The sequence below is a fragment of the Boleophthalmus pectinirostris genome, unplaced genomic scaffold, assembly GCF_026225935.1.
Source record: "Boleophthalmus pectinirostris isolate CB_2022bp ecotype Guang Dong unplaced genomic scaffold, ASM2622593v1 HiC_scaffold_16, whole genome shotgun sequence".
Lineage (NCBI taxonomy): Eukaryota > Metazoa > Chordata > Actinopteri > Gobiiformes > Gobiidae > Boleophthalmus > Boleophthalmus pectinirostris.
This window is the reverse complement of record NW_026571095.1, coordinates 18,049,768-18,060,242: the sequence shown is the minus strand read 5'-3', so window position 1 is coordinate 18,060,242 and position 10,475 is coordinate 18,049,768. Positions and strand designations below refer to the sequence as shown.

Here is a 10,475-nt window from a genome sequence, read left to right as displayed (position 1 = left end):
TTACTTCCTGTTAGAGTATAAAGACTGTCATTTTGTCCCAGACATGTTACAATAAAGCACATTTGAATACATTTTTGAAGTGACTTTTTCATTCAAACAATACATTGTTGGCGAGTGCTTCACATAACCTACTTTTAGTGGCTGCACAGTAACATGTACAAAGGGTGTGTCCTCTCAAAGTTCAGGTTAAATTGCTTCTGAACGAGGAGTACCTGTTACAGTGGTGAGTAGGTATTTCTATGGAGTAGTTTCACACTAATTAAGTTTATATATATTGTTAGTGTATTATTGTTAATGCATTATGGTAAAAACATGCCACAAAGACATTAAAATAAAAGTGACAATACCAATTGAGTATTATAGGTGGAGGTGGATATCTGTGGTCTTGGCCTGCTTATAATAAGGTCATCTTGGGACCTTCCCCATAAGTGCTGAAAAAGTTTGTTGTTTTAACATTTTAGATTTTACAATAATTTACAAAGAGGCGCTGGTTCACCATGGAAAGTGCCTTTCAGACTTAGCCACCAGACAAGCAGAAGATGACTTGATGTCTTATGTAACAATTCAACACATGAAACAGCAGGTGGTTGAATATTCAAAATATTCATTTATAAAATATAGCACAGTGCTGATTTTACAAGAAAAATAATCTTCCTAAACTCTGAACTTGCACACAGTACAGTACAATGTTTTGATATGCTTAATGTCTGAATTCATTAAAATCTCAACATTATTAAGACTTGAAAACCTTTAAATGAGATTGGAACATAAAATAATGTGATTGCTTTTGTACAATTAAACATTTGCTCCAAAAAAAAAAAAAAAAGAGGAAAAAAGGTGTAGTTTGATCAGCATGTATATATGTATCTAGTAACTAGTGCCACTTTTTGATACAAGCCAATAAATTAAACACAAAAATAAAACATGAATTAAAAAAAAAAAATCATGGTCTGGCAGAAAAAAATGTTTCCCAGTGACATTAAACATCTACAACCATGATATGAACAAAAAGTCTGGCTGATGGAAGGGCATCCCCAGTCTTGTCCAGTAGAGGAATATGTCTGTAACCTGTGGACAAATTTACACTCAAATAAGGTTTCAAACATTTTCACAAAAGTTGTATTTATTTTGAACATACCCATTTGAAGACTAGTGAAGGGAACTGTGTATTGGGCGACAAATTCATTATCAGATGTGGAGTCATAGTCTTCCACAAGAAATCTCACCAGTGCCAACTCTGGTACATAGACATCGAACTGGAAGCTTTCATTCCAAGATGGGTTAAAACCTTAAAACACAATTTATAGTGTAATCTCAAGTATACTTTTTATATGGCTAGTAAAGATAAGAAATGGCTGATGGCAAAAGTTTATACCATTGTTGTTAATTACGTGGGTCTCTTTTGTGGCCACATCTGCTGGGACGCCATGGATCTCCACTTTAACTATTGGATCTACAACTGAGGATTTCTTTTTGTTGACTTTTGGAAGCTGCTGACCTGATATAATCTGATGATGAATCAACAAATTGTGGAAACAGTTCAAATATTTTGATCACTTATTGGAAATATGAGGTTTCCATAGCAACACTCACCATAACATGAAATATCTTGTGTCGGAGCCATTCTCCTCTGGTCAGAGTGATGGGGTCAAAGTCTGTGGCCTTGTTTCTCATATAGGCCGGTTTCAGGATGTACCCACTCTTTCCATTAACCATAAATTTGCCCTGGTACACATCCATGTCTTCACAAGTTGTCTGAAAGTTTAAGGCAACTAAAGACAAAACAACGTGTAACAATCAAAATGTCCAACTTCACTAACATGGCACCCCTTTAATGTTGGTGATGTAGCATTGCTTTGCCTGGAATGTCCCATAATATGGTAGTAAACTTGTCCAACTTCATGAAGATTTAAGCAGATGACAAATTGCAGATTACACTGTGTGCACAATTATTAGGCAAGTGTGTATTTTGACCATACCCAGATTTTTATGCATGTTCTCCAAATCCAAGCTGTATAAACTTGGATTCTTCTTAATTGATTGAAGCATATCAGATGATGTGTATTTGTCTAATGAGGGAGGGTGTGGCCAAAGGAGATCAACATCCTATATCAAGGAATTATTAGGCAGCTTCTTTTCCTCAGGCAAAATGGGTCAAAAAGAGATTTAGCTGACTCTGAAAAGTCAACAGTTTTAAACAGTCTTGCAGAGGGATGCAGCACTCTTGCAATAACAAAGATACTGGGGCATCATCACAGAACCATCAAACGTTTGGTTGCAAATAGTCAACAGTGTCAAAAGAAACATGTTGAGAAAAAAAGAAGAATCAAACATGAAGTTACCAGGAACCCATCATCCTCCAGCTCTGTCATATTACAAAACTGCAGCCCACCGGGAGAGCTCAGAAGTACAAGGTATTCAGTGCTCAGAGACATGGCCAAGGTGAGGAAGGCTGAAACCCAACCACCACTGAACAAACATAAGCTAAATGTCAAGACTGGGCCAAGAAATATCTGAAGACAGATTTTTCAAAGTTTTATGGACAAGAGTGACTTTTGATGGACCAGATGGATGGGCTTGTGGTTGGCACAGATCTCCACTTTGACTCAGAAGACAGCAAGGTGGAGATGTTACTGGCATTGGCTGTTATTATTAAAGATGAGCTTGTTGGTCCTTTTCAGTTTGAAGATGGACTCAAAATGAACTCCAAAACTTACTGCCAGTTTTTAGGGGACACTTTGTTCAAGCAGTGGTACTGGAAAAAGTCTGCATCTTTCAAGAGGACCGTGATTTTTATGCAGGACAATGCCCTATCACATGTATCGAAGTACTCCACTGCATGACTACACAGTAACAGCCTTGGTCAGGTGACATGGCCCCCTTCTTCACCTGACCAAAACCCTATTTGAGAACTTCTGGGCCCTTCTTAAATGGAAGATTTACAATGAAGGAAAAGTACACCTCTCTGAATAGTGTCTGGGAGGCTGTGGTTACTGCTGCACAAAAAGCCGATCATCAACGGACCAAGAAATGGACAAACTCCATGAATGGAAGGTTTATGACCATGTGAGACGAAGGGTGGCTATACTGGTCATAGATTTTTTTTTAAATGCTAGGAAATGTTTATTTGTAAATTTTGAGTTTGGAAAATGAACATAGAGAAAAATCCCACACACCGTCTTAAATTGTGACATTTATTAGGACAAACCGTGCAATGTTTCGGCACTAGGCCTGTGTGGGATTTTTCTCTATGTTCTTGGGCTGCTCCCTCTCCTCCAACGCACCCGTCTCTAGTAACTGATGTACGAAGTTCTTATTCTTTTATATTGTGAGTTTGGAAAATGAGAAGGTGAGAATGGAAAATGTTCATTTATGTGTAGATCTGTAAAGAGGTGACCCCAATCACAGTAATAATACATGTTTAAGGTAAAAGCTGAATGGCATTTCGCAGCTCATCCAAGTTGCTTCTTCAAGAAGCAGCTTGGATAAGCTGTGAAAAGTCTTCAACCTAACTAACTTTTGTCCAGTCGACAAACTGAATTTTCTTCTCGCCATGGATTCTACCTGGACGACTGAGGGATTCTTCACACGTATAAGAGGAATGAAACTCAAATACAGGCAAGATGGACAAGTTTAAAGTCACTGTGTGAAACATTCCAGCCAAAGCAAATCTCCATGGTGATTAGCAAGTGGTGTACCCTTCACCAGAAAAGGTACAAATACCTTCATACCTATTTGACAGCCGGCGTTCCAAAGCGACACTGGATTGTAGTTGGAGGAGTCAGTTCTAGAGCCAGCAGGATAAATACGGCTCAGTTTGTCCACATTATGACGAATGTAACCATTAGCTGTAGCAAAAAAATTAATGTTAAACAACAGAAAAAATAAGGAATACATCAGTGCTAATGAAAACTATTACCAGACTCTGTTGCTAGCTTCTTTGCCTTTCCCTCCTTGAAAGACGACATCTCATAAAAGCTCAAGTTGTTTCTTGCATCTTCAAAACTATGGAAATGCACACTCTTCAAGTAGATCACCATGTCAGACAACTCTCTGGCAAGTTTCAACTTCTTCTAATCATAACAGAACATGCAAGGGTATTATAAACACTAAAAGGGCTAATTCATAGTTTATCATTTGTTGTGTCACAATGCTTACTTTGGCCTTTTGTTTCTCCTCAGTCACCTCTTCACAGCCTGACTCCTCCTCTTCTGTAACATCTGTATCTTCAGCATCTGCTTCTTGAATGAAAAGGGACTCAAGTTTGTTTAACCTCTTTCCTTTGATCAAGAACTTCCCTTTTAGCTCCTAGATTTAAAACAAGTTTTAGATATTGTTGTTCATTACAAAAACATAAAACAGATCAGTTATAGGCAGACCTCTGGAGATGGGAAGGTTATGGGCATGCCTTCTCCCAAGGGTTTGGTAACAAGCGCACTGCCCAGGATTGAGCTCATGTGATGGGCCATGACTTGTTGCTGCTCTACGCTGCAGTGGTTTTCCAGAGAGAGTATCACTGGGTATTCAGAGGTCTGCAAAGTTTAAACAAAATATTTAAGATTTCATATATATTCTGAATATTAACAAAAAATTCCCAACAATAGGAATTGTTCCTATTCACATGTTTCACAATAAAACATCACACATTTCAAGGAAAAGAACATTATATTGTAGCTGCTTGAATCCAGATATAATTTATAAAGCTCTTCAAATATTGTACATGTGATCCCTCAATTATCCACGTATGATCTAGCCAGGCTGGCGCCACCTAGTGCCTCATTTTTTTTCTCTCCAGCGACTAGGTCAGGAACTGGAATACACTAGACAGTTTGCAATAACCCCAGAAGTTATAGACTGCACACTTGCCAATCAGTGAAGAGCTGTGAAGCCATGATTGGGTTCCTTTTGTGGTACAGCAAAACAGTAAACAAAGCAGTCGAGATGGATGTACACAAAGCCATACATTCACAAACAAATAGCAGCGATGGGTTAAAAAAAAAAGTACCCGCCTACCGTCGAGCAAACAAATCCTAATGCTGTGAGGTCAGATGGTTTCCACGAAGTGAAACCAGCTGATGAATCAGGCTACGTATGATCCACAGAGCAAGAAAGAAAAATGTAATTTTGTCAATTGGACCAAAGTTGACCAAACCTGAAGAAGCCACTTAGATGAGAGGTGAAATGTCTTCTCCCTCAAATTTTTGTCCAGTTGACAGAATTAAATGTTTAGCCTCTTCAAATATTCATAAAAACAAATTCTCTGCAGTATGCCATTAAACTTATCTATGTCTGCTTATCTACTTACACAGAAAACAGGCAGTCTTACTATGAGTGCACCCATCTCTCTACAGATCTGACCTGTAACTTGCCTTGATTGCTTCACCTTTACCTTTACTGTACATGTTTAATGCCTTATGTGGAACACTCCAGGCAAAGCAATAACATCTTCATGGACACAAGCAAGTGGAGCACCCTCCACTTTTTTCATATTATGGGTGTGAATCATATCACACTAGTACACACCTTAAAAGCATACTGCTTGATGGCTTTGATGACATCTTTAAAGAGGATCTTAGAGGTGAGAGTGTAGCCATGGTAGATCACCGGCTCGTCATCTGAGCCGTCCCAGCAGTCCAGCTCCACACAGCGGCAGCCCTTAAGAAGAGCCCTGATAGACACATGGTGCATGTTTTAATACTTAATTGTGCAAAGAATGTGCAGAAAATAAAATGTAATGTAAATGTAACTAAATGCTGTGATGAATGCAATGTATAACAAATGAAAATGTCTGGCCTCAGATAAGTGTGATGAGTGTGTCAGGACTGTCTTAATAGGGCTGGGTCAATATAAGAATAAATAAATAACCTAGATATATTTAAAGAAAAAAAAATGAATTAATTACATAAACAGGAGAAATTAGATCATTAGTTTTATAAAGTTGGTAACATGGAAGTATATCATACTTTTGTGTTGAAAATTGTACTCTATTGTCTAGTGTTTCTGTCATTGTGTGTTAATGAAATTAGTACTAAAATCTTTTCCATACTATCAAAATGTTATTTTAGTATTGTAACAACAATGGTCTCGTTACTTTCTACTTTCACCTTTTTTTTGTAAAAGTTCCCAGTTTCATTGTCCATTGTCTCTTACCTGACATAGGCCTCGGTGCTGCTGGGCCCCTTGAGCTGGTCCTCCTCCAGGTAAGTGTTGTGGGAGGAGGAGATGAAGTAGTGGTTCAGGGGCTGGCTCATGTCTTGGTAAACGCCTTTATGGTCTGGATTCAGGAGGAAGGTCTCAGGTCTGTGCAGGTACACGAGGAACCCATCTTTAGACAGCAGCTTCTTGGCTTTGGCTGACACAAGTAGAAATAATAATTAAGAAGTTGAATGCTGCCTCAATCACACTGACCTGTGTAACAGCCTGCCAGGTAAAGTGAAAATATGAATGTACTTGACTTGATATTTATGTTTGACATTTAGCAGATACACAATAACACGCCCACCCATATCTGGACCATAGGTTGCGACAAAATACAGGCAGTTTTAATTTAATGTTGTGGAATACTAATGTTACCACATCAGCCAGCCACATTGCAATGTGGGTTTAGAAAGATCACACCCAATCCACCTGCCCATCCTCAGTGGATTTAATCAACTGAATCCTTAAAATCACATGCTTTACATTGCATTACAAAATAACAAATATATTTCAGAATTCTGTAAATCTATTGTGCTTTATAAACTTAAGTAAATGTTTTTGTAGTACTAACCTGCTTCATCTGGCTCACACTGGTCAATAATCCTGTGGGCGTCTATCAGTGAAGCCTTCTCTCGCTGCTCCTTCATTAGAAACTCCACCAGATTGTCAGGATTCATGTACCCTGTGCTTTTGGCATATTCTCCATAAATTACATCAATTTCCTCTCGATCAGTTAACAAGTCATATAAATGCTTGATCTCCTCTCCAGACAGATATCCGCTTTTTGATGTGTCACATTTCTGAGCAAAATACACAGGTGAAAATGCATGTATGAAAATAAAAAGTCTAAACAGCTCAGAAAATCATTACCTTAAAGAGCATTTCTGTGTATTCGTCATCCAAGTCAACATTGATTAAACGCATGAAGTTTTTGACCTCAGATTCACTCAGTTGGTCATCTTTGTTTTTGTCTGCTTTTCTCAGACATGTTAAAATCCAACTATACACTTGATATAAGGAAAAAAACATCAAAAGCTATTCTAGTAAATCTACAAATTTTCAAAAGCTGTTACACAAAATAGCAACTCTATCTAGTGGGGAGTTAAACGTTTTTTATTCTGCACTCTCAATGTTAATGTTGTGCTGATTATTTATGTTTTGATTTGTTCATATTGTGATTTTAATATCTTAATATGTAACACGAATTACCTTGCCCATATACATACCATCCTCACATTAATCATTCAACATGCAACTGACATGAACATGGTCACACTAAACTAAACCAAGAACTAAAGCGGTCTATAGTCAACACAGACTAAACCAGATAAACTTGTTTTGTCAATATTAATATATTTATATATATAATATATAAAATCTATAGCAAGGCCTTCAAGTTGTAATACAATTTCAGTAAAGTTAAAAAATGTCAAAAGCTTTTCACTTTTGTTATAATGATCTTTGATTAAAATGCAGTTTTAATGCTTTTGGTGATGATTGTTTTAAACATACTGACACCTCCTTAGCTTCATTGCTCCTCGATTTCAATTTTAACTTACAAGTCCCTTCAAAAATACAAACTGGCAATGGGGCACATGGGGGATGCAGAGACAAGGGCAGCTTGAATAAAAATAGTCAAGTTTAAAAATAAATAAATAAAACAATGAAACAAAGAACTAACAAAGGATACTGTTCGGTCTTCTCCTCGTGGTTCAAGTTGTTTAAGATGGAGATCACTTTCTCCATGCTGTTTACCCACTGTTTGGCCTCCTCCTCAGAGCTGGCCATCAAGTCCAAGTTTTTGCGGTGACCTTTGAACATGATGGAGAAGCAGCGCCCATCCACCTGTTCTTCTGTGTACTTCTTCAAACCCTCTGACTGACGGCCCAATCGTAAGGCAGAGACATCATCCAAGGAAACTGAGGCCAAAACAGTATTAGACTGTAATATATGGATTTATTTATATGAACACAAATCTGTGTAAAATTTCCCTTGTAGATCAATAAACTTTGTCTAACTCTAAATCTGAGCTTTACATCTTCTCCTGCCTGCATAATCTAATAATCAGCTTTCCTGACTCAGGAAAACTATCTGACAAACACATTTTTAAAACAGTACACAGATTCAGCTGCTTGGGCGGCAAAGGTAACTCGGTTATCAATGTGTTACTACGACAGCCCTTTTGGATTCGGTCCCAGGGGAAAGTTTAAGCTATTTTAAACCACTCCTTAAAACACAAATCTCCATATCTTATCTCTTACATACAATTATCTTTTTAGCAAGGATTTTTATTGATGTATGATCTGTTAACTTTGAGTTAATAGTCATTTGTGTACTATACAGTACAGGCCATATATACTTGTAATGTCAAAAGAATAAAAGTTTTGTACATGTTTCTGAGTTGTTACAACCACTGCAAGACTCAGGTTGGTTGCCAGGGATGCACTCACAGGTGGGGTTTTTCCTGAAGGGTTTTTTGGACTCGCGCCACATGGTTTTGCAGTCCTCCTGGAGCCTGAAATATCGAGTCTTCTTCCAGGACTGGGAGCGAACTTTGAGAAGGTCTCCACCCTGAAGGAGAAACTGAAGTTCTGGATCTCCCTCCAAACCTGAAATATTGCACATACAATAACCATGTCAAATGAAAGAGCTTTATCATCCGTCTGCACATAGCCTAATCCAGGTAGTCCTTATTGGCGGAGTCCCAAACATTCATAGATTTCAGCCAAGAGGCAGCATACCTAGAAGCTTCACATTCACTTGAATGACTTTTCTGCTCGCGACGTGGTGTCGTAATTCCTGAGATCTGCCTGGTCTATCTTGTCTTTGTAAGCAACTCATAGTGCCTTCAGAGACTTCAGTGCTCAATGAACTTCTGTATGTTCCCAACGCAAAGTGACTATGCGCAATACGAGGAAGGCGTAGCTTCAACGGCCCCCGATAAAAGTCAAAGTTCACTCTCAGGTTTGTTAAATTTTGTCTCTTGGCTTTTGTTTTTAAAATCATTTTTGTCAGGTAAACAGGAAATTTATTTGGAATCCTGGTAAATATCATGAACGCGCCAACTCGCTCAAATGTTTTAGTAATGACTGTAGCTAAGGTTGTTGGATGACAGTTCTTGTTTAATTTAAGTAGCATCGATTTGATTTGATTTAGACATGCATACTCTCTCTCTACTTTGATTGAATTGGATTTAATTTCTTTATTTTATCAGGGCAGCCGTTAAAATATATGTTCATGTGGGTTCAACAAGATGGGAGAAAATGCATTATTGACAATCATCGTCAGTTTCTGTAGACAATATGTATAAAGGGGAATTGCCTGCTCATGACTTTTGAATTTAACATGTGAATACCTCCTCTTAAATAACGTTAGCTAATAAATGTGTGCGTTATTTTAATAGAATCATTGTGCGTACACACGATAGATCCATGGTGTAAAGTTACGCCGCGTGACTATTGACATAACTACACCACCTAGTGGTAGACCATCGATAAACAACCATAGCCAAATAAGATTTGCATTGTGAACTTGGATCACCTTAAGTGCAGCAGCGTCGCATATGTCCAAAATTTACTCCGGTCTTGGAAATATGTGCAAAATTATCATCTAAATCCCAGTAACTTAAAAAAAACATACAGCTTTGCATTGCCATGACTGGGTAACACAATCAGTGCAACAGGTAAAAAAAAAAAAAGCAGACGATGAGTGTGGCCACGCCTTTGGCAACGGGGTAAAGTTAGTAAAACCACTGTGGCTCACAAAACACTCATGAACCTTTAAGAAATAATTTCAGGCCTAAATGTCACCAGCAATGAATACTCATGCGGTATCGACTACAGGCCAGGATACTCACGTTGAAGAAACCTTCTGATAGCTGCTTGACCAATCTTCAAAGGTAAGTACAATCTCAAAGACAATTTTATAATCCAGTATTTAAAACTAGGAACAGTCAGTCTGGGCCTACCTGGTTGTTTCTCGTTCACACTGGTCTCCATTTCTCTCCTTTTCGTGGGTAAATCAGTGTATTTGAACTCCCCTTAACCAATGTAAGTTTCTTCTTTCCATAAGCGCTATTCAAATTGGTTAGGGCAACTTTTTAGAAAAGATCCCACAACAGCGCTCAGCACAACGCACTTCCTCTGGTCCGAACTGTGAAAGCTTCAACACCGGTTTGACGAGCCTGGCAAACGAGCCGTGCGTGTGATGTCACGACAGGGCATTGGGCTACATTCACCTGAGCGACGTGTGGGCTGGGACAAGGGTATCAGACTACT

At 38.3% G+C, this 10,475-nt stretch overlaps 1 protein-coding gene across 2 annotated transcripts; it reads right to left on the bottom strand.

The window, feature by feature from the left end:
* Window positions 1-587: 587 nt before the first annotated feature.
* LOC110170463 (1-phosphatidylinositol 4,5-bisphosphate phosphodiesterase delta-1-like) lies at window positions 588-10,357 on the bottom strand. 2 transcript variants are annotated; one of them, XM_055151646.1, is made up of 15 exons: window positions 10,166-10,357; window positions 8,649-8,807; window positions 7,889-8,117; window positions 7,069-7,198; window positions 6,770-6,998; window positions 6,151-6,352; window positions 5,524-5,668; window positions 4,380-4,532; window positions 4,159-4,308; window positions 3,920-4,073; window positions 3,732-3,848; window positions 1,594-1,772; window positions 1,376-1,508; window positions 1,139-1,288; window positions 588-1,068 (listed from the first exon to the last, which is right to left on the bottom strand). In XM_055151646.1, the coding sequence occupies exons 1-15, from the start codon at window positions 10,194-10,196 to the stop codon at window positions 980-982; spliced, it is 2,250 nt and encodes a 749-aa protein (XP_055007621.1). In that variant the 5' UTR covers window positions 10,197-10,357; the 3' UTR covers window positions 588-979. The 2 variants fall into 2 exon arrangements, with proteins under 2 accessions (XP_055007621.1, XP_055007620.1); XM_055151645.1 differs by lacking the exon at window positions 10,166-10,357 and adding an exon at window positions 8,940-9,070.
* Window positions 10,358-10,475: the final 118 nt, after the last annotated feature.

Coding starts and splice junctions, on each gene's coding strand:
- LOC110170463 (XM_055151645.1), bottom strand. CDS start 9,039: ATGAGTTGCTTACAAAGACAAGATAGACCAGGCAGATCTCAGGAATTA. Junction 4,533..5,523: donor TCAAGCAGTATGCTTTTAAG/GTGTGTACTAGT, acceptor TAAACTTTGCAG/ACCTCTGAATACCCAGTGAT. Junction 1,773..3,731: donor GAACGCCGGCTGTCAAATAG/GTATGAAGGTAT, acceptor TTTTGTCTTTAG/TTGCCTTAAACTTTCAGACA.